The sequence below is a fragment of the Schistocerca serialis genome, chromosome 2 (assembly GCF_023864345.2).
Source record: "Schistocerca serialis cubense isolate TAMUIC-IGC-003099 chromosome 2, iqSchSeri2.2, whole genome shotgun sequence".
Lineage (NCBI taxonomy): Eukaryota > Metazoa > Arthropoda > Insecta > Orthoptera > Acrididae > Schistocerca > Schistocerca serialis.
In genome coordinates, this window is record NC_064639.1 from 978,160,518 (window position 1) to 978,187,487 (window position 26,970).

General features: G+C 41.0%; 1 protein-coding gene across 1 annotated transcript in view; it reads right to left on the minus strand.

Annotated features, from left to right (window-relative positions):
* Positions 1 to 6,045: 6,045 nt before the first annotated feature.
* The window catches only part of LOC126456565 (semaphorin-5A-like), a 221,240-nt gene continuing 200,315 nt past the window's right edge, over positions 6,046 to 26,970 (minus strand). Inside the window, exons 9-10 of the mRNA XM_050092311.1 lie at positions 7,802 to 8,017; positions 6,046 to 6,171 (exon numbers count right to left, since the gene is read on the minus strand). Coding sequence (XP_049948268.1) covers positions 6,046 to 6,171; positions 7,802 to 8,017 — 342 coding nt within the window. The remainder of the gene's footprint in view (positions 6,172 to 7,801; positions 8,018 to 26,970) is intronic.

Genomic DNA, 26,970 nt, shown 5'->3' on the forward strand with positions numbered 1-26,970 from the left:
TGAATAATAGCTTTGGCGTGTTTAAGTTTTTCCTGATTTAAACGCCTAGCCTTTGCGTGTACCAGTGGACCTCCTGTGGTATTGATTTTATCGACAGTACCGTTGTTGATCGCGAACACCGATTTGGATGATGGACCCGACCCAATGCAGTATTACTAACCTTTAATGCACACGCTTATGTGTCCCAGGCCCGCGGATCAGCAGCAGTGCTGGTGATCCACTGGCAGTCCTTGTCATGGAGCTTGGTGGGTACTTGGTAGTGTCGCGGGCACAGCTTCTGTGCGGCAGTAGAAATGTCACGCGGTGTCGGCGGCGGGTGCGAGGAAATGGTGCTGAGTTGGAGGCATGGCCATGTGTAACAGCTGGGCGACCTGCTTATGAGTGCCCGTGAGCTTGGCTTGCACGGCAGCGATGCATAAGCGGAGGGTTTCATTGCTGTCCCGAAGTTCATCGTTGTGTGATCCAAGAGAGAGCACTGCAACAGCAGTTTCAGCTAGCTTGCACAATAGAGTGGTGCTCTCGGATGAGAGGGAAGAGATATCTGAACCAGTGGTATGCTCTATCGAGTTAAAGGTTAGTGTGTCTTGTTGTAGGTCAGGTGAAAGCGCATGGGCTAAGAGAAAATCTACCCGAGCACAGATTCATCCACACCCGCGATAACGAAAGTCCACTGTAAGGGGGTATTAATGTCCTGCTTAAATTAGTTATTCCATGAGATTGGATCAGGGAATTATTGGAGGCTCGAAGTGGGGGACAAGGCTGTTACTCAAATTTAATACCTTCGGACAAAGGTATCACACTAACCTCGGCCCCCATGTCGACTAGAAATGAAAGGCAAGACACTGTGTCTTCCATGTACAAGAGTCCTGGCACCTGAGGTGAAAAAGTATTAAATATAGGCATCTGTGCAGCGTAACATGGGCCGTAGCGCCTGAATTGGGTTGCGTTATTAGTTTGGGAACGCGCATGGAGAACAACATTTCTTAGCTGCGTCGCCAAAGCGGGAATGGAAATAACACCAAGTGGAATGGTGCGTGGCATCATCCGTCATGCTGGCAGTGGAGGGGGTCTTGTTTGTAGATTCCTCCAACGGCAGCATTGCAGTAGTGCTGGTAGGAGAAGAGTTACAGTGGTGGCTACCAGGTGGCGTTGGGTCCTGGAAACTGCCGTGCAGGTGTGGCAACCCCTGAGGCCTGAGGGCCACCTGGGGGAGGGGCGGGAGGGGGGGGGGGCAGAATGTTGTAAACCTAGTCTGCGATCTTCAGTTTAGCATCTAGTGGGGCCGAAATTACATGTAGAACGTGAATTTGAACCTCCGGAGGAAGTTTGAGCAACCAGATGGTCCAAAGTGTAACGTCTGGCATATAATGTGTGTCAATCATGGCACAGAGATGACGCCAATGCTGCGATGGGGATCTGGAACCCAGCAACTTGTGACTGATGAGGCAGATAGCTTCCTCTGCTGATGCAGATAGTCACTCGAGGATGGTGCATCGGACAAACACATATTTTTCCATAGTGGGGGGTGAAGCCATAATATCACAGATCAGGTCCAGTTCATCATGTAGGTGACATAGTAAGCAAAGGAATTTTGAGTTGTCTGTGACACAATGTAGCTGCAGGACGTAGTCAACCAAGGCAAACCATGTGCGGGGGTAGTCCTTGCGAAGGGGCGGTAGCTTAAGCCAATGGATGGGGAAGTCTTGACATAACTGTTTATCAGAAACTATCACTCCCTGTCCATAGCTCTGCAGCGCAATTGGCTTGGGTGCAGTAGCAGTGCACCAGCTTCCGACACTGTCAGTGGCACGCAGCAAAAGGCGCAGCTGGCTTGACCTTGGTCAAGAAATCAGCGAGTTGGGCATTTGATGGAGTAACACCAACAGACATAGAATGGACTGGCACAGTAGAGTTGACTGTAGTTGACTGATGTGCGGAGAATGATGGAGTACAGTTTCCGGGACCCTCCCATATAGGTGCATAAAAATTGTTAAAATCACCTAATATTTGTGGAACACGCATGGCAGGAGTGGCGTGTGCCATCGGAAACACTCGTAAAGCAGACGCTGGTAGTGTGAGGGTGGGGGTGGGGGGTGGAGGAGTGGGGGGGGGGGGGGGGGAGTAGGGGGGCTGGTGCAAAATCTGGAGTTCCAGGATAAACATGAAATTTCCTGTCTTGAGTGTCCGGCTTGATTTGTACCACCACTGATTCAGCTGAAAAGTTCACACTGCCACTTGGGAAACCCATAAACATAGTCACTGGGGTTTGAGCACATTGCGTCAGCCATTGCTGAGCACTCAGAACACGTGGAAAGTTTATATTTGGTGTAAAATGTTCACATTCAAAGTTTGTGTGCAGAAAACATTCTGCTGGTATGGAACACTGCCAGACGACTGCTGACTCATGTATGGTACCGAAAAGTTATTATTTGTACCTGATGCCGGCACACGTGGCTGTGGGAATGGAGAAGCACTGTCCTGTTGAGTACAGCTAGTTGGTATGTTCAGAACTGCTTTGAACTATTGCAAACACAAGGTGGATAATTGGAAAACAATGCTGTAGCATCAGTTGGAAAACCTAGTTGGCATGTGTGCGGTGTAGTGGGTGGCAAGCGATCCATTGTGTACTGTATGACGGTATGAGGGTTCGTTGTAGCACTCGAGAACAAAATTCGGGGTCACCAGTATGGGTTTAGTGTTATAGGATTGCCGGATCAATGATGTACACTACACCACATGTAATAAGCACTATTTTATTACTCAGAAGCACACATATACAGTTATATACAGTCTTGATTCTCAGTGCACATTACACGTGACTTGGTCAATAGTCGCCACATATCTATGAAATCAGGTACAGAAAAAGTAATACACTCTCTTTTTGAGTGAAAATTTCATACCAGATGTTTTAATACCATAGTTAGTGTCATCGGCTCTTTCAGCCTAATAAACTGCATCATGAACTCTATGCTTTCACAAATCTGTTGTGGATGTATTACGTTCTGTGTTCTATTGCATACTTCTCTGTAATAAGTGTTTGTTTGCTGTATGAAATGGCTCTGAGTCTCACATTGCTTTTATTGCAGATTCATATCCTGCAATGGCAAATCTCCTTTTACTTCTGTACACAGTGCGACATTTTCCTCACAGTCTACATACAAACTGACCAGCTTTTGTCACCAAATCCTGCTCCTTTGTATCTGCTTGTCTGTATCATATGTCGCTCCTACCTAATCCTGTGAGCTTACTTCTCTGTTATACCACATGGTTCTGAATTTTCATTAGAAACTTCTTTCCTGATTTTTTGTTGGCAAACAAAGCCTTACTTCTATCTCTCTAGTATGTTCTTTTCTACAGTATTTACTACTCACTTTTTGCCACAAATTCTTTGCTCCAATTGTAATCCTGTTCAGCTATCAGTTGGGCTGTATATGTATGGTTTAGTCTTTCATTGGTGTACTCCAAGTGTGCAAGACTTAATCCAAGGGCATGAGCATCAGTGACATCCTTTAATATTACAGCCAAGCAAATCCATAGCCACGGAGTGTTGTCCCTCAGAGCTATATGGCATGGACTACAGCTGTACAAAGCTTTGGTACTGATTTCACACATTTGGGATGAAGAATGGACTGAGATATGAATAAGGAACAAGTTAATCAGCCATTTGTCTTCCAAGGCCTGGGAACCTCCACTTGCATTTATTAAAAGTCATAAAGATATCCCCTGAAACAATGAAATGGATTCCAGTGCAGTGTGGTTCTAGTAAAAATAACTATTTATGTAGCACCACAAAACAAAATTACAATAAATGCACGTACACATTTTTTTCTGTTATGCTGAAAAAGAAACAGTAAACAGATGAAAAAAAGACTTATTACTCCAATGTGCATCAATATTTTAAACAAGAGTGTATTTCACTGTGGGCATTATAGCCACAGACTACTTCCTCTCCAGTGATAACATTGCGGTATTTCTCTGGGAAGTGCACTGTATGTGTGGCTTACTGGATTTGTGTGAAGCCCTGGAGGGTTTAACTGGAGCTAGTTGTTCACTTGAAACCGACATGGGTGATCAAAGATCCATATTCATCAGCAAGAAAGCTGACTTGAGTATGTTATTGGAGATGGTATTCTGAGCATGAGATGTTTCAATAACAGTGTTCTTGAAAGTGTGAATGTATCCTATACAGTCCGTCGTAGATAGGTTGAAGAGGTTTCTTCCATCATGTCTTTACGCATATGTGTATTAGCCATTAAAGTTTGTCAGTCAGGCAACTTTGTTGATGCAACATCAAGCAACAGACCATAATAGCTCAAAAAAGCAGTGCCAGTAACTGGTTGGCAAACACCTGAAACAGGGAATGGTCATAGGAATCTTCTTTGAAGGCCTATTTCAAAGTTCAGTAGGGATCCACCGTATGTGTATTACGGAACTGTGTGCAGCTTAGAGTTACTGTTTCTGTATGTTTCTGTGATCTAGTAGTGTTGCTGTCCGTACAAAAACGTCTGCTCTGGAATCAACCAAAAATTGAAGATTTATGTTGGGATCAGTTATGAGCAGATAGTGAGATGATTTAGCCTCCTCTCACTGTGCCATGTCCAGTGGAGAATATTCTAGATTCCAGTCTGAGGTTTAGCAAACTGTTGAGAAACAAATGAACAAGGTGGTGCATATTTCTTTGTGTTCTGCTTAAATTTATAATGATAACAACATATAGGATGTTTCTGCATACACTGCAGTGATTTTGAATTGATTATCTATCATGTCAAAATTGGCAGCTACTCAATCTGACTATTCGGATCCGGAATCTACTTTTTTAGATGGGAAAGTCTATCATCTGGAGCTGGAGGTGAAACAGTTTCAGCTCTATACATAAACTGACTGAGTATCATAATCTCTTGAATTTTGACAGTGAAAATAATAGTTTTTTGAGAATGTAATGTAATTGGATGGGTAAAAAATCTACTCACCAAGCAGTGGCAGGAGAACACACATGTAAAGGAATTAAAACCTGCAAGCTTTCATAGCCAGTGCTCCTTCTTCTGCCTATAGTGTTGAAGGAGAAGGAAGAGGGGTAAAGGAAAAGGACAGGTGAGGTTTAGGAAATGGTGAGAGTTCGGAAAAATTGCCCAAATCCCAGAGTCATGGGAGACTTACTGGATAAGATGAGAAAGTAAGACTGATTATTGAGGACTGCACTGGATGTGGTTTAAAATCGGAGAGCTTAAAGGGGGAAGATAGGGCAATACACATGACGGAGACTACTGCCAAAAGATTCATTGTGGATGACTTAATAAGACCAAAAAGCTAAGGTAGGGGCGGCAAAAAATAGACAGGTCAGAAAATGAAAGATGCAGAAACCTAAAAGGGAGTGAAGAAAGCAATAGTTACTGTGAAGAAATGCTAAGACGAAAGAAATTAACGTAAATTGCAGCCAGGTTGGTAGGGAGAACCAAGGACATGTTGTAATGCCAATTCCCACCTGTGGAGTTCTGAGAAACTGATGGCTGGGGGGAAGAATCCAGATGGCAAAATTTGTGAAACAGGCACCAAGGTCATGAATGTCATGTCACAGTGCATACTCTGCAACAGAATACTGTGTGTTGGCAGTATACTCCCCCTGCAATTTTGTCAGTCACAGGAGCCATTGCATTGAGACTTACATCTTGGCTAACAGCTAGGATAGAATACATATGGGTTGGTAGTCATTGAGGAAATATAGAACTTAAAAATATCATTGGTTACTTGGTTCTGGCAAGGGCACGACCTATCTTTGAGCAAAGTAGATGATTTTTAGTCTTCTAGTTCTAATCCAGCTAGCAATTTTTTGACTTTACATAACTCAAACTCTGATATATGGTTTGCTTTTAAGTCTGTGTACAGGAAAGCTGATAACGGTTTTGACATGAGATCCAAAATTAGGTCAGCAACTTCGCAACCTAGTGACACCAAAATGTAATGATATTTTCTTGCTTCAATGCTTATATTCAGAGTAATGAATTGAGATTCCGCTTGAAAAAACCCCACTTGAAAAAACCAGATTTTTCACATTTTTCCATCAGAAAGTTGGTATCTCCACAGCCACACATGATATTTCCGTGTTGGTATCTTTATGATGTGTTTACCATGAAATTGAATGTGTATGAGGTTTTTTATAAAGTAAGTATGTTCCTGAAATAAAAATAAAACAATTAGACTTTTCTTAGTAATCTGACTTTTACATTAAAGCCTGTACTTTAACCTACTTTTATACACAATTCCCACAAATATTAAGGCACTAACTGTATCATAAAACCAGCTTTTAATACCACGCTTGAAGAAATCTGCCACCTGAGCACAACTTTCAGTAACTTAAATGTTGTATAACAGTTGCATAAAGCACACTTCTCAACACTTACAAGTGATGGGATGGTATGGAAATGGGTGAGAGCTTCTAAAGATACCCATACAAATGTGCATGATAAGAAATGCAATCACCAACCTTCAGTCATTGCTAATGATTTGGTGCAGAAGGATGATGACAAAGTGAGAGAGAACAGACACACTACACTTTGACATTATATGATGAGTTTCCTTCAAGCTTCAAGAAGTGTGCTTCATCCAACTGTTACATAATGTTTATCAAAAGTTATGCTCAGGCGGCAGATTTCTAAGAGGATGACTTTCAAAACAGGTTGTGTGATACAATAAGTGCCTTAATATTGGTGAGAATTATGTAGAGAAGTAGATTGAAGTATAGGCTTTCATGTAAAAGTAAAACTACTAAGAAAGGTCTTCTTGTTTTATTTTTACTTCGAAATAGTACTTCAAAAACATGCCTCGTAAATTGGTGCAGTCAAACTGGAGTAATGTTATTGATTTTTCCGTACCCTTGATCACATCAGGCTCACCAGTTGTGATGGTAATAAAAATAACTACTTATTTAGCACCATAAAAGAGAACTACAATAAATGCCCATGCATACTTTTTATTGTTATGTTACAATGGAAATGTTAAACAGAAAAACAAAAGACTAATTATTCCAATGTGCATCAATATTTTAAATGAAGTTTGTACTTCACTGCTTTGATTGAAATCACACCAGTAATGCACAAATGGAAATGTTGTGTATTGGCCCTTTACCAGGTGCGAATTTCAAACAAAGTAACAACATACCTGCCACAGACCACTGGAAGCATGTGGGAGGAGGAAGAATTGAGGGGAGAGCCCATGCTCATCCATCAGCAGTCAGTTTCTCAGCACAATGTTGCTTGTCAAAATATTATGATCATTGGATACATACATCTGGCTATGGGCTTGACAATTGTTCTGTCATCATCCACAGCAGCTGAAACTCTAGAATCATTTTCACTGGCTAATTCCACACTATAAAGTACTCTCCTTTATGCGGGATACATGAAACTTGATGTATGACTACTACTGATTGAATGAAAGCATCAATCAGTATCTTTACACCCGAACAGAAGCCATAGTTCTTACAATTGCCAGTAACTGTGGCTGAGCGGTGCTAGGTGCTTCAGTCCGGAACCGCACTGCTGCTACGGTCGCAGGTTCAAATCTATCCTTGGGCATGGATGTGTGTGATGTCCTTAGGTTAGTTAGGTTTAAGTAGTTGTAAGTCTAGGGGACTGACGACCTTACATGTTAAGGCCCATAGTGCTTAGAGCCATTTGAACCATTTTTTTCTTACAATTTATTATTATCTTCACACCAAAAAACAGACATTAAGTTTTTAAATGAAGCTGTATATGACTGCTGTTGTTTCTTACCACCATGACATTGATTTAAAAAAAGACATTACCTGGATTTCAGTGTGACGCAGCCTGAGGGGAACAAAATTGATTACAAGTTGTTGGATTTGGCCATGAAATCCTTCACCAACTTTCATTGGCTGGTCAAAGTCTGGATTTCTCAAGATGCAAGTGAATGGTGATTGGTGCCTTTCAAAAGAGTTATCGACTCTCAATGTAACAAAACTTGTGGTTATGGTCACAAGAATTTCATGCCATACATCAATCTGGAAACAAAAAACTGTGATAAGAATGTGATAAGAAAATATGCATCATAAAAGAATCACACAAAAGAACAGCACTATTTAGCCTGATTTAGAATTAAAGTCAAAAATTATTTTTAACAATGTTTTACTAAGGGAAGAAGCATCTACTGACAGGTCTCCAAAATAATAATTGAAACACAGCTCACATACAAACAACTTAAAACATATTATTTAATCCCCCAGGAGAGCTGGAGATGTTATGAAAAGAAGGACTCCTACTAAAACTTGCTTCTTGCAAACCTTGTGTTAATTTGTGTCAGTTTATCCCCACTCTGCTTTTCCGTTCTCCTCACAGTAGTCTCATCCCCCCCCCCCCCCCCCTCCCTCCATTTTTCCATTTGAAATCTGTAATACAGGCAGTTCTTTATAATTGGCGTCTATTTTTGAACTAACAACTGTAAACAACAGATGTACATTTGAGTAGCCAGTTGTGAGCAGACAGTATTAAGAAGTCAACATGCAGTCATAGTGTCAATGTTGTTGTATCACAAATCTCAATGGAGCAACATCTCTAAATCAAGTGTTCAAGACATTCTCCAGAATGTTTTGAAGAAGTGAAAAGCATGTTCAAAGTTTATCCCACACACCTCAACTTCTGAACAAAAATGAAGTGTGGACATCTGCCGCAATTCAATTGAAATGCAAAATGTGGTCAATTCTTATTTGGAACAAATCGTCAAGGGCAATGAGATTTGATGTTATGAATATGAAACTAGCACAAAACAACAAAGTGCAGACATTCACATGAACTGACATTCAAGTCAATTTGACAGACAAGTTGAATAAACTCCTAATGAAGGACTTTTCAGACAGTTTCATATGGTTGTATGAACATTCTGTGTGTTGTACTCAAGTGGACTTGAAACATTAAAACCACCATCTTCACTTTCCTTTATTTTTTATTGATCTAGCCTCAAAGCTTTTTGGATTGACTGGATAGGTAAGTCAGTAAGAACAGTTGCAATCTTACAAACTGATGTCAGTACTGTGCATATCACAGAACTCTTTTACAATGTAAAATGAGTTATCTGACAGTCATGCAGTTTTGTTTTGTAATCTATAAGGAACATTATATAAACAGACAGCAGCAATTTTTTAAAGATTTTGGTTGCATGCACTTTGTGTGACCTTTCAGCACTTGTTAGCATGCACCTTTGTATGTAAAAATTAACTTTAGTTCTTATAGTGAACTCCTTTCCAGCCAAAAAATTCTGGAGGTGAAAAAATTCACTGAAATAAAGTGAATGAAATCAATGAAATCCAATGGCATGAAATAACATCAGTCAACTCCATTCATAAATGCCACAGTTCTCCACCAAATCTGTTCCTGCAATGATGTTGTACTTGAATATGTCACAGGAGACTCTCTGACAGTAGTGTTCAGAAGTTACAATGAAAATTTGAGTAAGTCTGAACACATGTTTGGCTAGACTAAAGTGACTACTTGCAATAATATGCAGACCCAGGTTCAAATCCCAGTGTAGTATAAATTTTTATTTGTCATAGCACATTCATGAATTCTGTAAAGCTGGTCTTGACACACAAACAGATATAAATGTGGTGTGTGTCACAACTGAAAGTACTCTGAAACTGAGAAAATAAGAAGAAAAGGTACTGATAAGCTTTACATATATCTAGAGAACACAGTGCCAATGGAACAGGGACAAAAACAACTGCATAAATAAAAAATTTACATGAGAACTGCTATTACACAATATCCTGCTACTGATGTGAATGAAAATAGATTCCAGTACTGAAAGGAACACAGTTGTCTTTCAAGTAATAGAAACATGCTGTGTGATGTAACCAATTGTTTATTTTTATATTACCAAACACAGTGGTATGCATGGAGAACACATGGAGACTGTCTTCCTCAAAATATTAAATATGGTTGATATTCTACAAATGTTTTTGCACTCACATTACTAAGGTTTTAATTGTGTTCTAAGGACATGCTGACAAAAGAAGGTGAGTTCTATGAATTATTTTTGGCAACCATATTCATTTAATCCTTCAGGTATTGTTCTCAGCAGGGAATGTGTCTTTCAAGATGACAGTGTCTACGCTCACTTAGCTGTGCGCTCCTGGTTAGATTCCTGAGCATGAGGACGAAATAACTTTATATTTCAAACATTATCTGTATTCTAAATTTTCATATTCAAGAATGTTTGAATCTTAAAACATACTTACTTCCAAAATCCAGTGATATAGTTTTGCAGCCATGATCCTTCTGTTTCCAGAGCAGTGTACTGCCACTTCAATAACTTGTTAAACAATGGAAAGTCCAGGTAGGAATATCAACAATGTAGGAAAAGATAGCTGCTAACCGTAAAGAAGACACATCAAGTTGCAGACAGGCACAATTAAAAAGACACTCACATATAGCTTTCAGCCACAGCCATCATCAGTAAGAGACACAATATCCACCATTTACACGCACACACACACGCACACACACACACACACACACACACACACACACACACACACACAAGAACACCTCATGCACACACGACTAACAGCTCAAGCATCTCGGGCTGGACTGCAACATCACATGGGATGCAAACAGCAGTAGGGAGCGGGTGGGGAAGGGGAACAGAGATTAGTGTACAGGTGGAGAGAGAGAGACGAATGCTGTCTCATCTCCTCGGCTCTGATGGCTTCATCCACCCTCTGTCCACATCAAACCCACCAAACACCGACAGTACCTGCATTTCAACAGCCATTAACACCAAAAAATCCCTCGCATACAGCCTAGCCACCTGGAGGCAGCATGTCAGCAGTGAGAGAGACGGATGCTGTCTGGTGGAGTGTGCAGGGACTAGACTGCCAACAGGCAGTGGGGCAGGAAGGTGGAGAAAAAAAGGAGCAAAAGGAGAGGAGTGGGGAATGATGGGTGAATGTGTTGGCAGAGGGCTGCAACTAAAGAGGGTGGGAGAGGAGAATCGGGAGGAGATGATAGAACAGAGGGAGTGGAAACTGTTGGGTGGATGGTGTCTGGTCAGTATGCTGAGGATCTCACCAGGTCTTCACAGACAGGCACTATCCCCCAGTCCCAGTCCACAAACATAGCTCCCATGCCATTTCCTCTTACACCCATAATCACCCCACCATTCCCAAGAACCAGCCACAAAAGAGTGCCCCTTCGGGTCATCATCCCCTAAAATGAAGGACATCCTACCCTAAATTCTTCCCACACTTCCTAAAGTAGTGTTCCATCACCCGGCCCTACCTCCACAAAATCCTAGTCCATCCCTATGGTACTCATTATCCCAACAACTCGCCACAAGGATCATATCCCTGTGGAACACCCAGGTGCAAAAGCAGCCCAATCCACCCACCATCACCTTTTATTCTAGTCCTGTCACAGGTTTATCCTCCCCATCAGGAGTCTGGACACCTATGAAAGCAGCCACATTATTTACCAGCTCTGCTGCAATCATTGCACAGATTTTCAGCTTTTTATACTGGTATGACTACCAACCAGCTGTCCACCAGGATGAATGGCCACAACCAAACTGTAGTCGAGAGCGAAGTAGACCACCCTGTGGCAAACATGCGGCTGGGAATAACCTTCTTGACTTCAGTGGTTGCTTCACTACCCAAGCCATTTGGATCCTCCTCTCCAACACCAGGTTTTGTGAACAGTGCAGATGGGAGTTGTTCTCTGCTTCAATAATTATCTCAGCCTCAACCTTTGGTAACACATTATCCCCAAACCCTCCACTCTACAGTTCCCATCGTCTCTATCCTATCATCTCCTCCCCATTCTCATCTCCCAGCTATTTGTTTGCTGCCCTCTACCAATGCACCCGCCCATCTCTCCCCACTCCTCTCCTTTTTGCTCCTTCCCCCCCCCCCCCCCTTCCCTGCCCCACAACCTCCTGGCACTGTGCCTGTAGGCATTCTAGTCCCTCTGAGCACTCTGCCAGACAGCATTCCTCTGTCCTCCCACCCATACATTACTATCCTTTTCCGTCCCCACCCTTTCCAGATAGCTGCTTCCATCCCATGTGATAGTTGCATTCCGCCCGAGATGCCAAAGCAGTTGGTGAAATGGTTCAGGAATTCCGGACTGGAGCAGATTCGTTTGCCACAAAGACCTAGGCTGTAGGGATGGGACCGTTTGATGTGGAATGGGTGGCAGCTGTCATAATGGAGGTACTGTTGCTTGTTGGTGGGTTTCATGTGGACGGATGTGTGAAGCTGGCCGTTGGACAGGTGGAGGTCAACATCAAGGAAAGTGGCATGGGATTTGGAGTAGGACCAGGTGAATCTGATGGAACCAAAGGAGTTGAGGTTGGAGAGGAAAATCTGGAGTTCTTCTTCACTGTGAATCCAGATCATGAAGATGTCATCAATAAATCTGTACCAAACTTTGGGTTGGCAGGCTTAGGTAACCAAGAAGGCATCCTCTAAACGACCCATGAATAGGTTGGCATATGAGGGGGCCATCCTGGTACCCATGGCTGTTCCCTTTAATTGTTGGTATGTCTGGCCTTCAAAAGTGAAGAAGTTGTGGGTCAGGATGAAGCTGGCTACGGTAATGAGGAAAGAGGTTTTAGGTAGGGTGGCAGGTGATCGGCGTGAAAGGAAGTGCTCCATCACAGCAAGGCCCTGGATGTGCGGGATATTTGTGTATAAGGAAGTGGCATCAATGGTTACAAGGATGGTTTCCGGGGGGAACGGATTGAGTAAGGATTCCAGGCGTTCGAGAAAGTGGTTGGTGTCTTTGATGAAGGATGGGAGACTGCATGTAATGGGTTGAAGGTGTTGATCTACGTAGGCAGAGATACGTTCTGTGGGGGCTTGGTAACCAGCTACAATGGGACAGCCGGGATGATTGGGTTTGTGAATTTTAGGAAGAAGGTAGAAGGTAGGGGTGCAGGGTGTCGGTGGGGTCAGGAGGTTGATGGAGTCAGGTGAAAGGTTTTGTAGGGGGCCTAAGGTTCTGAGGATTCCTTGAAGCTCCGCCTGGACATCAGGAATGGGATTACCTTGGCAAACTTTATATGTGGTGTTGTCTGAAAGCTGACGCAGTCCCACAGCCACATACTCCCGACGATCAAGTACCATGGTCGTGGAACCCTTGTCCGCCAGAAGGATGACGATGGACCGGTCAGCCTTCAGATCACGGATAGCCTGGGCTTCAGCAGTGGTGATGTTGGGAGTAGGATTAAGGTTTTTTAAGAAAGATTGAGAGGCAAGGCTGGAAGTCAGAAATTCCTGGAAGGTCTGGAGAGGGTGATTTTGAGGAAGAGGAGGTGGGTCCCGCCGTGACGGAGGACGGAACTGTTCTAGGCAGGGTTCAATTTGGATAGTGTCTTGGGGAGTTGGATCATTAGGAGTAGGATTAGGATCATTTTTCTTCGTGGCAAAGTGATACTTCCAGCAGAGAGTGCGAGTGTAGGACAGTAAATCTTTGACGAGGGCTATTAAAAAAAGATGCTGTGACTTACCAAACAAGAAAGCGCTGGTAGATAGACACAATAAAAAACACACAAATTTCAAGCTTTCGCAACCCATGGTCGCTTCATCAGGAAATAGGGAAGGAAAGGGAAAGACTAAAGGATGTGGGTTTTAAGGGAGAGGGTAAGGAGTAATTCCAATCTCGGGAGAAGAAAGACTTACCTTAGGGGGAAAAAGGGACAGGTATACACTCGCACACACACACATATCCATCCGCACTTATACAGACACAAGCAGTGTAACCCACCAGGCCTCAATCTCCACTAATTTCAAGTTTCCACCCCTCGTACATCACTTGTCACTCAACAATTTCTTTGTCTCTGTACTTCCGCCTTGACTGGCATCTCTGCCCAAACTCTTTGCCTTTACATATGTCTGCTTGTGTCTGTATATGTGCGGATGGATATGTGTGTGTGTGCAAGTGTATACCTGTCCCTTTTTCCCTCTAAGGTAAGTCTTTCTGCTCCCGGGATTGGAATGACTCCTTACCCTCTCCCTTAAAACCCACATCCTTTCATCTTTCCCTCTCCTTCCCTCTTTCCTGATGAAGCAACCGTGGGTTGCGAAAGCTTGAAATTTGTGTGTGTGTTTGTGTGTTTTTTTATTTTGTCTATCTACTAGCACTTTCTCGTTTGGTAAGTCACAGCATCTTTTTTAAATATACTTTTCCCATGTGGAATGTTTCTTTCTATTATATATAGTTATTATTGTCACCATCAATATACCCCCTTCTCTATCCCTACTATGTAATATTGTACAAACATGATACCAGAATTTCTATCAACCGTCTTTTATTCCACTTCCACATGAAGTGATACACTAAGACACTGAATGAAGTGGGAATCAGTACAATCACACTTAACCCTAGAATGCATTGATGCACAATCTAACAGTTGAGTATATATTCGTCACATAATCATTAGTCTGTACGACAGCCCAGTGCGCCTGCTTATGTAAGATTTGTTTTCACACAGCACAGTACTTGCTGATGCAGGTAACCTGCCGCTGACTACTCCTCTCGGAGGCAGCAGCACCCAGAACGAAGATGGCACAGGAGCCAGAGGGGGCGTGGACCACACTGCAATGCCAGTGCATGGATGGTGGACATGGTTGCATGGGTGGAGGGCTCACCAATGTACGGCTGGTCACACATTGACAGAGCTGGTCACAGTATCGTGACACCAAGCCAACATAAGTGTGCACAAAAGAAATGCAGTGGCATTGGAAGCAGTGGATGACTGCCAGTATTCACTTAGGGCCCCAGTCAAACCCTCAGGCCCAGATGGCAGAGCCTGGATGGAATCGCTGCAAGGTGGCCGAGTGTCAGCCAGACCAGATGAAGCAGTTAATGGGGCTGGCAGCTGTAAAACAGCCCCACCAGACTATGGTTGCCAATGGATGTGAACGTATATGAATTCAAGAACCTGTCAACAGCTTTCTCAGGAGAATATTGAGTAATATATTTTTTCCATCTGAGTTTTTAATGTATGGACCAGCTGCTCTGCCTCCCACTGAACTGGGGATGAAAGGGACAGGACATAACATGCCCAATGCCACACTTTGTACAAAAACTTTCAAGATCTTAAGTCACAAACTGTGAACTGATGTCTGTCACGAGTGTGTGCAGCAATCCTTCTAGGGAAAAATCTTTGAGAGAGCTGTGACTGTACCCACCACAGATGCTGACAAGCAATGAACACATACGGAAATTCTGACAAAGCAATAACTACCATAAGCCAAAAGGAGTTAAGGAACAGACCAACAAAATAAGCTCCCAGGGGCACCAGGAATGGGCAACAGGGAAAGAGGACTTGTGGCATCACTTGACAGATGGCTCTCTGTGGGCAGGCTGACACAACATGGATGATCACATTGTCAATGCCTGGCCAAAACACGTGGTGGTAGGCCAGCAATTTTGCTTGTGGAATACCCCAATGGTCCATGTGGAGAAGGGGCATGAGGTCCTGCCACAAGGCAGACAGGATCACAATCCTGAGAGCCAACTCTCAGTAGCCAACAGTAAAGCACATCAAGAACTCAGAATCAATAGCAGAGAGCATAATAATTATGTGGGGAATTTGATGCTTGGCCTGGTCATTTACCTGGCAAGCCGTGGTGGAGAAACTGAATAACCTGACATAAGAGAGGATGGGCCACAACAGCTGCCAAAATCTGAGTATTGGTAATGCAAAAACTCTCCACAGTGTTTTGGACTTCGACATCCAAATGGAAACACAGCAGTTCATTATGATCAAATGCTGGATTAGAACCAATCAGTAAAAGAGCAATAGAACCCATATTAGTGTTTTGTGCAGTGGCTATAGCCCAACAAAAAAATGGCAAGTGTTGCAGGCAATGGGCCACTTTATCCTGTAAAAATGCTGAAGGCCAGAAAAGAAAAACTAGAGGTTTATTATTAAGAATCAAATGAAATTTAGAACTGAAAAGGAAAATATGAAATTTTTTGAGTGTATACACAATAGGAAGAGCTTCTTTTTCTACCTGTGAGTAGCATGTTGAACTGATTCAGAGTTTTGGAAGCATATACAATAGGGTGTTCAGAACTGTACCCATATTTGCGTGTGAGAAAAGCCCCAAGGCCATACTGGGAGACCAAGACTAAAATGAGATGTTGGCCAGTTAGAAAGTAGCCAAGTACAATGCTAAGTATAATTTTGACTCCAATAGGTTAAAAACATGCACACCAGTGGGCAATCAATGAAAAGGAACATGAGGCATGAAGGGCATGAGCCACTATGGCTGCATCAGGAAGAAATTTATGGTAGCATGCAATCTTTCTGAGAAAGGCCTGCAATTCTTTGACATTGGTACAACATTGCAAAGCCGCAAGGGCACTGATATGCTGGCATAAAGACCTGATGCGAGCATGTGAGACTTCAAAATCAAGATAGACTATAGATGGCTGAATAAAATTGTGATATGTCCAAGTGACATTTCATCTAGTGGCCTGCAGCACCATGAACAAGGCATGCAAGTTCTGCAGGCATTCACCTATTGTGGAAACTGAAACCATAATACAATCTAGGTAGTTGATGCACCCCCAGCATGGAGACCATGAGTTGCTCCAAAAATCATTGGAAAATGGAAGGTGCTGGAATTGGTATAACCCACAGGGGTTATCCACTATGAGGATACATTTGGAATCATAATCAAGGGCCATTACAAGTAGGCTTCCAATAAGTCTATTCTGGAAAATATTGGCCCAGGAAAGGCAGTCTGAGTTCATCCTGAAGGGGTAAGTGACAGTTGTCAATAATAGACTGTGAATGTATGGACTTTTTTAAAATAACCACAGATCGAAGATTACCATTAGGTTTTGTGATAATTAAAAATGGAGTAGACCTCTCACTAGTGGAGACATGCATGATAAAATCCAAAGACATAATTCAATCTAATTCTAATTTGACTTGTTCCCATGAAGCTATTGGGATTGGAGGGCACAAAAAAATGGGGGTGCACCATTGGTTTTGTGACGTTCGCCCGCTTTATTTCTTCTTTGATAGTCCCCGGTGTTGACGTACTGCATTGCTATACTGGTTGAAAAGTGGGGGGTGGAAGTTCAACACTGACTACTGTAAATGATGTAGCCAACAGTTACACAGTTGCTTTTCACAGTTCTTTACTTTCACTGTTCACGACCACACAGTATTCCACAGTTATATGGCCAGTTCACTATTGGTTAGCTTTTGATAAGCCTCATTAATAGTTTACAGGCAAACATCAGCATACTGCTGCAATAGTTTACCGTTGAACATCTATGAGCAGTAAAAACCTAACCACATAGTTCTTGCAGAATAATACAGTACGTGTGATACTATTGGACAGACAATGTCATTATTTAAACACATGGCCTATTTGTGTTACACTTATTTCACACTTAAGTTGATGCATTTTTTTTTATCTAACCAATACAGGTTTCTCATCTGAAAACCGGTCATGGACTGACTGTCTAGGGACCAAAAATTGGGCCTTTATATATCCTCACAACAATAGGTACTGAAACTATACATTGTTTGATGTTTAATTTACAGAAATTACAATTAAAACACAACTCATTCAATTAACTCAATCTATCGAAAAATTCCTTCTTTTTAACCATTCCTTATACTACAAGGTTTAGGCCGAATTATTTGTTTAAATAATAAAATTAACAGATATAGTTATGCAAACAATACTTCTGACAAGCCTGGTAATTAATTTGGAATTAATTAAGAACTGGCTTTGCTAACATGTTTTCAAACATAGCCAAATAAATACTTAAAGAATCCTAGTGGTGGTTCTTCCAAATGTTTATAATTAGTACAGAATTTATATTTGTTTATAAGTCAACAATAGAATTTAAGTTACGAAACAATTACTGATCTCATCCCATAACAAAAGATATTAACTAGAAATTGTCAAAATAAATAAGGAAATTGAGTACATAGCCGGCCAGGGTGGCTGTGCAGTTCTAGGTGCTACAGTCTGGAACCGCGCGACCGCTACGGTCGCAGGTTCAAATCCTGCCTCCGGCATGGATGTGTGTGATGTCCTTAGGTTAGGTAGGTTTACGTAGTTCTAAGTTCTAGGGAACTGATGACCTCAGAAGTTAAGTCCCATAGTGCTCAGAGCCATTTGAACCATTTGAGTACATACACAAAACTAAGCACAAAATTAGATCTGGTAGTATATTTCTTAAGACTGAGGGACAACCTTTCTCTTTTATGAAAATGCAGATTTCACTCATGTACGTTAATGGTAATTATTCAAAAATGAAAATTGAATGAATTTAAGGCAGCAGATGGCAAATCACGAGAGGAAGTAAAGAGATCTCAGCATGCTTCATCACAGCTTCATTCTGATTTGAGACTTGAAATTGGTAGCAGACCCTAAACCATCCAAAAACAGAGAGGAATATTCCAAGAAGAGTGCATCCAGTTGTTGGCAGAGAACTAAATCTGATATGAGACATAGTTCATCAAAAACAGAGAATACAAAAATTCTGAAGGTGTCTAACCCAAATAAATTTTTAGTGACGGCATAATCCACTACTAGAATGTTCAAAGGCCAAACAACTCTTTTGTACTCTATGGAAGTAGAAAACTGTCCTCATGTGGATATTTGTTGTTTGTTGCGACTCACTCACTGATGAAAGACAGAGGACAACGCCGGTGATCCACACAGGTTTGAGAATTTAAACGCATCACTGCTGCACCCATGTCCACTTGCATTTTTACACTCTCATCCATAGCACATACTTCAATACATAATTTGTTTGTGGCTACCATCAGTAGGGAAACACTGTTCACATCCATGTTCATGTCCGATGAAGGAAGTTGAGAGGTGCACGCAGACACAATATGTCCCTTTTTTTTGCAATGAGTGTATGTCGTCCCATGTTTTGTACACACAGCCCATTCACATTGAACAAAACAATAAGGGCATGGTGGGAGAGAAGCATGTGGCTACTGTTGCGATGCTGACTGCTGTTTCTGCTTAGCACGGTGCAGTCAAATGTGGCAGTCAAATGGAGCATCACAAACCATCAAATCAGCAAGTGAGTCCCAGTGAGATAAAAAGGCAACATTGGCTAACCCTGTGAAGTTCCACTGCCTAAGCTCTGTATGACTATTGTGGTTGCTTTTGACAATGGTAGAACTCAATGCGAGCAGCAAAAACATGAGTATGTTTGCAGTGATAAATAGAGAGAAAGTGACACATTTCATAAGAAGAGAGACTGGCAAGTTCTTGAAGATGAGATAGCTGATACAAAACATGATTAACATGAGGAGAAATCCATGAACAAAAAGAAAGCCTTGTACACATACATGTTGAGGTCAGCAACTCCAAAAGCTTGAAAATGCTGCCAAAGCCATTTTTCATATGCATCCTGTAATGGGACATCCCCCTGTAGCATTAATTTCCCTCAACAGTAGTTGTTGATACCAGTATTATTTTCCGAATTTTGGACAGGTCAAAACTTTCATATAATTTTAAGCGCAGTATGTTATATTCCAAGTTAAAATTTATGAAAAGGAATTACTTTATAAAATATTATAGTTTTGATGTTATAATCAATAAGTACTAGTTCTCAATGTACAGGTATTTTTTTTAGAAACATTTGAAATTGTGAAATATTTGCACACTTAAAATTTCTATTATTAATTACGTAATCCTGTACTGTTTACTATGTCTATTTCTGGATTCATTTATGAAATAATAATCAAAATTAAAGCTAGTAGAAACTCATTAGTTAAGAAAAATTCATAAAAGACATTGTGTAATGTGGATTATACATGGAAGTAGGAAGGAGGGGGGAGATTACAATCTTAATCTTTCGTAGAATCATCATGTGGAGGAAACAGTGGATGTTGCATCAACGGCAGTGAATCTTGGTGAGTCAATGATGCTGCAAAATTGTTTAGAGCAGGGCTTCACAACATACGTGCTCGCGGAGCAAGCTGTGAGCAGCAAAGCGCGAGCACGGAGCAGCGCGAGCACGCTACCCCCACTAATGGACCAGAGCGGAGAGAGGGGAGAGTCACGTGGGGCACACAACAGCTGCCGCCAGTCAATGTAAATCCGCGGCCACCTGCAGGAATATCACTCGCGAATTATTACTGTGACAAATGAAACAAATAAAGGAGAATGTACACGTGCCACATAATTTTATTAGCTTAGTGTATGCCTCTACATTCGTATTAATTTGTGAACTGTTACACAATAAAAGATGTCACTGAAGTGTGGGATTCTCGGTTATCTTGTACTTTTTGCTCTTTACAATTGCGTCTATGTTCGGAGTAATTGTTCTTGTGCATTGTAGGCGCAGCGTGCAGTTTAAATTTCGATCAGACAATGCGTTTCTCAGGCGCATCTTGTTACATTTCATTGCAGAGAACAGTTGTTCACAAACATATGTGGAACCGAACATTGATATTATTGTAGCCGCCAATTTGTGCAAACGAGGAAATCTATCCTGAGGGAAGTGTCTGTAGAATTCCAAAATGTTTTTCTTGTTCTGAAATTTGTCTTTGTATTCTCTGTCACACTGGAGGTCAATAATTTCTAGTTGCAGCTCAGGACGAATCTCTTCAATGTTCGCTGAATATGGAGAGGAGAACGGATCAAAATCACTGTCTAGTGCTGTCAGATCTTGAAAGCGTTGGTCAAATTCTTCCTTAAGGGCAACTAAACTATGTGAATAACGTTCACAGTCTTTGTGAACATCTTGCATGGATGATAATTTAGGAAAATGAGCTAGATTTCCTGCTTCCAGTTGACTCACCCAAAGTGTCAATTTCATTTTAAAATCTCATGTTCGATCTATGAAATGAGTAATTAGCATATCTTTACCTTGTAGTGAAATGTTCAAAGCATTCAGATGGCTAGTTAAATCTGCTAAGAACGCGAGATCACATTTCCATGAAGGCTCTTTCAATTCAGGAACACACATGTTATTTATTTCCATAAACATATTTATCCCATCTAATAAGCAAAAAAATCGATTTAATAATTCACCACGACTAAGCCAGTGGACCTCGCTGTAATAAGGCAGGCTACCATAATGGCTTTCATGCTCAAGAAAGCTTTTGAATTGCCTGTGTTGTAGCCCATGCTTCCTTATATAATTGGTTGTACGAACAACAACACTCATCACATTTTTTAGAGTGATACTCTTTGCACATAAGTTTTCCTGGTGGATCACAAAGTGAACGCCCCTTATTTCATTCACGGTCAGTTTTTGCATTTTCTCCTTCAACAGCGCAACAAAACATGACTTTTTCCCTGTCATCGCTGGTGCACCGTCTGTAGACACTGAAACTAAAGAATTCCACGACAATCCTATATTTTCAACACTTTCTACTACATCAAGGAGCTCCTCCCTCACCTGAAGATCACTATTAACACATCTAATAAATATGGCAAGCTGCGCTGCTCCAGTGATATCAACACTTTCGTCCAGAGCTAGACAATATGCCATAAAATCTTTACAGATATTTGCAAGCTAGCTCTGGACGTTGTCTGCCATGTCCTGTATGCGATGCATAATGGTCATGTTAGATAAGCACAATCCGAAACTTTTCAACTTGAGATGGGCTCAAATGTTCCACTGCAACTACCAAACATACTTTTATTAAATCGCCATAGTGAAGGGGCGCAGGGATTTTGCTAAAAGCAAAGCAATTTTGTAACTCACTCTGAGACCTGCCTCAGTTGATTTTTTGTTGTTGTCCAGATCTTCTTCGGATAGCTTTCTTTTAAGTTTAATAACTTCCTGTGCACGATCTGGTGCATCACATTTTCCACTTCCGTAGTCTTTCGCGTGGTACGACATATAATGTCACTGCAAATTAAATTTCCTAAAAGAATTCAGCATTTTGTGACATACTAAACATTTTGCAACACCATCTTTTTCTGTAAACAGATACAATTCCTCCCAATGGGGGTTGAACTGCGAAAGCATGGTTGGGGTTACACAACGGCGACTTGACATGATTCTTAACCAGCGAAGTGACTTTTAGAGCTGATAGTAGTACTTTAAACGTTACACAGTCGGCACGAATTCAATAGGCACGCAGCGGCCCTATTCAAACGTGTGCGCGCATTTCCCCTCCCTCCCCTCCCTCCCTACTCCGCGACCTTGCACCTGCTCGCGAGCACGTGCCTGAGCAGACGCGAGTACTCGCGCTCAAAACCGGCCAGTTGTTAAGCCCTGGTTTAGAGCCTGCTGCTGCTTGGTGAGAGCTCACTGGTGTTCAACAAGAGACTGAAGAATTTCTTCCACTGATATATTGGCCATAGCTAACTGAGAAATAAAACAAATGGACTAGAATACCATGCTCATTGCCAATAATGTTGTAACATTGTACAAACACAATATCAGAATCCCCACCAACCAACTTTTTTTATGCTTCCACATGAAGGGATACACGAAGACAAAGAATGAAGTACGAATCAGTATAATCACACTTAACCATAAAATACATTAAAGCACAGTCTAACAATTGAGCATACAACTATTACATAATCACTAGTCTGACTTGAGAGTTCAGAGCACTGGATTATGCAATGCTGTTTTGCACACAGCACAGTACTTGCTGCACCATCTGTACCGATGCGAGGTGACTTCTTTAGGCCAGCCACGGAGGCATGTGCTATTTGATTACATGCATTCACTCTATAGTGTTACAACAGCTACAAGACTCCATGCAAGTTTGCCATTGGTGGAAACAGTGCTGGAAATCTTCCTCTGTAAGCTCCTTGGTGACACATGCCGCTTTTCCTTTCACTGCTTCAATATACTGAAATCTTGTTCCTTTTAATGCAGATCCAACATTGGGGAATAGATAAAAGTCACATGGTGTTACATCAGGCAAATAAGGTAGGTGGTCTAAAACTGGGATGCTGTATTTCATTAGAAACCTCTTAACAGACAATGTGGTATTGCCTTGACGCAGAATCCATGACTTGTTCTTTCACAATGAGGGTTTATTTTTCCTTATTTTTTATGGAACTGAACAAGAACCTCAAGGTAGTAATGTTGATTACTAGTCCAACCATGACAAATGTAGTGGAGATACCCAGTTCCACAAATATCGAAAGAAAAACAATCATCACTGCTGTGAATCTTGATTTGCTCATTTGAACTTCTTTCACTCTCAGTAGTGTTGGGCTCTTCCAATGCATGGACTAGCACTCAGCTTCTGTATCATAAGTGAAACAGCAAGATTTTCACATGTTGTCACTCTTTCCAAGAAATTTTCATCATTTTCAATAGTATTCAAAGTGTCAATACAAACATTTTCACGCGATTCTTTTTGTTGAATTGTGAGAATTTTTGGCACCAGTTTTCCACACACTTTTCTCAGGTTAAATTGGTAATGTAAAATTTGGCATCACATTCTTTGTCAACTCCTACAGATTCAACAATCAATCAGATACTCAACTGATGGTCAGATCGAATCAGATTACCTACTTTTTCAATATTTCCATCTGTTTTGGAACATGAGTCATCTTAAGTGTCTTCTTGGCCATCTTGGAAATACTTCAACCATTCATAAACTTGTATACATGATAAACAGCCTTTGCCATACAGTTCTTTTAGTAAAAGATGAGTTTCAGAAGTAGTTTTTTACAAGTTTCATGAAACTGCAGCAGTTTTTTCCATGTGAAAATTCATGATAATTTGTTGTTATATTATTACATTTATCATTTTTCCAGCAAAACAAAATAACATCTCTTGCACAAACAAAGGCCACAGCCACACTGATTTGTCTATAAGCACCAGAGATGCCGCATTCGAGTGAGAAGGCTTCATCCTTCACAGTTCTTGGGTGTTCAGTTTTGGTGCATGCATACTTACTCTGTGACGGCATCAGTCCCACTATTTTATAGCCACCATCATATTAACAACTGGATGGAAATGTGCAAAAGTGTGGGAGCAGGTTGCCAATGTTCTCTCAGTCATGAACAGACAGTTGGATGTCACATGGCAAGAGATTAGTGTGACTATAACGCCAAATGGGGCTGGCCCTACAATATGAGGCAGTTGAAGGAACATGAAACAGTGCAGGTGGAGGGGCTCTTGGAACAACAGGATATTTGGCAAATGGAGAAGCCTGCCCATTGACCCAACTTGAATCCAATTGAGGTTGTGTGGGATATGTTTGGGAGACATATTGCAGCATATCCACATGCAACAATGACTATCTAGCAGTTGTCAACCATGCTGGTACAGGACTGGACTGCCCTGCTACAAGAACTCCTTTCCAACCTCGTGGCCAGCATGTGAGCAGGTTGCAGAGCATGCTTTGCCATCCGCGGTCATCACACAACCTGTTAGGAACCATGTCATGCATTTTGTACTGTCCAGGGGACCATCATAAATCACAATGACTTCATTGTAATTGTTGCTTTGAAATAAAAATGTTGTTTTTGATCGTCTCACTGAGTATTTCTTTCAGTTACCTTCTGTACTGTACTGTACTGTACTGTAGCATTGCTTTATATGTATGATCAAACTTTCGTCGACCTACGTTATTTGGCAGTGACTTATCAAGTGAAAGTTAGTCTCGTCCTTGTGTTTTATACAAGTGGGTATTCAATACCTCAGAAACAAATTACACTTATTGCAAACATTCTTAGAGGAATACTCATTACATGTGTTAGCAATAATTGAACATGGACTAAAATCCAGTGTTTTCCTACATTAAAGATTAGAAGCGTCCTTACTAGCAAACAGTTATTACTGGCAATGCTGTAAAATAGTAGTGTGGCAATTTATGTTACTAAACATACAGGACTTTAATAAAAATTCTTTTCTTTAACAATGCTACACAGAAACGACATTTGTGGTTCACAGTAATGATTTTAAGTTAGCTAAGCATTAAGTTATTGGGGTATATGCTGATTAAAGTGCATTAATGATAGACATAGCAGTGTAGATGGTCACATTGTTCCTAATGACCTTACTATTTTTGGTGACATTAACATAGATGTAAACTGAAATAGTATAGTAAACTTGAAATTCACTGTGTATTAAGCTCATACAATCTTAACAATACTGTAAGCTTAGACACAGAAGTAATGGACAATTGCTCCTCTATAACAGATAATACTGTAATCAGCAAAAATGTTACAGTTAAGGTAAATTATAATAGCTTAGATTTCCATTATTTTGACCAATTCTCTCAGGTGATATACGAGTTGTAACCTAGTTAACAAAGACCAAAATGTGCTGACTGGAGGAAGATATTCATGTAGTCACAAATGTTTGCACTGTTATAGGGGGGAGTGTCATGAACAACACACCAAAAATCATTACTCATGGGCTATGTGCATGGAGATGGAGGGGGGATTTAAAGGTCATTTTTTAAGTTTTTTGGAATATTTTGCGAACTGTGATGTGTAGCAAAAATGATTCCCAGAAAAAAATTAAACAACATTGCATTTCCAACAAAAAAAGATCCTATTCATTATTTTTCTCTAGAACTAATAATTTCTGCATTGTAGAAGATGAAAAAATCATAATAATTAAAATAGGGTTTTAATGGTATAAAATTCATGTTCATTGTTAAATGAATTGGTTTAAGAACAAATATAAAATGTGTGCACCACACCTAAGTGCAGTAGAGCAGTATGAAGAGATAAACGGTGTCCTGGGGGTGTAACAGTCAGAAAGGTGGGCATGGGGGTTAGAAGTGTGAGTTAAAGTAGGTCACTGGATTGTGCTCAAGCCCCTTCCCTCCTTCATAGGTCTGCAAAATGATTACTGAGCAGGCAATTCCCCATTCTCTCTGCCACACTACATCACAAAAAGCAACTACAAGATATTTCATGAACTTATACTAGCCCTTCCGCAACTTGTGTTGTTAACAGTGGTGATGCACTGCATGGACTCTATAGGGAGATATAACAGGACATTAAAAAACTGAGAAAAATAAGTTCACAGCCTCCCAAAGAATCAGAGACTATGGACATTAAGACACTATATTCACTGTAATTTGATGTCATTATGTTTTTGTCTAAAAATATTTGAGACTCCCAGTTTACTACTTTCCATTTCACTTCTATCTTAGTGCCTTATCTGTCAGCATTGATAGGAAGGTGATGCTGTTGTGCATATTATTATTTCCTGCCCTAACCTTGCTTTTTTCAGAGCTGTAATCAGGGGCAAAGGACAATGATGATGTTACTAGCATAGAGATACTATTGCAGCCTTAAATGCATACTGCATTATCAATAAAGGAATCTCATTAACACTAAACCAACATTGCAATACCTACATTGCTTTCCACAGTCATGCATCACTTTATTAGTAGAGGACCAGTAATTAGACTGTGCTGATTCTAATTAAATTCATCCCCATCATTAAGATAATTTCTTCTTCTCTCCTGCTTTGCTAATCATATGGAACAAACAATATTTAATCATTTATCCAAGAGGAAAGAGGAATTATAAAGGGGGCAGGGAGGTTTCCACAAAATGTGTTAACACTACATCGAATACAAATATGAGCTGTTAATAATAAATATGCAAGAAAAGCATAAGAACAGATTCTACATAAATCTCTGCACACTGTTCTACCTGCTAGAGGGGAAATAAATTCTTAGTCATCCTGCTCAGCAGTTGTAGCATTTTTCTGGGAAAGGTGGCTTTCTCCACAATCTGCACTGCTACTTTTCAGTTTACAGAGACTATATCTCCCCAGTATTTCCCATTCGGTTCTCTTATACAAGCAGACCAAAATAACTTCACTGAGCTTATGTTTATGTAGTGGAGTTATTTTCAGTTTTTAAGTGAGTACTTATTTGATGTTGCTAAATGACGTAAAATATGTTCCTACAAAACAATGGCTGAGAAGTGCTTAATTTGTAAGTGTGATGCTGTTGGTCCTTATACAGTGCTGGTGGGAAAGGGATTTGATTGGTAAATGTGGCATCTTG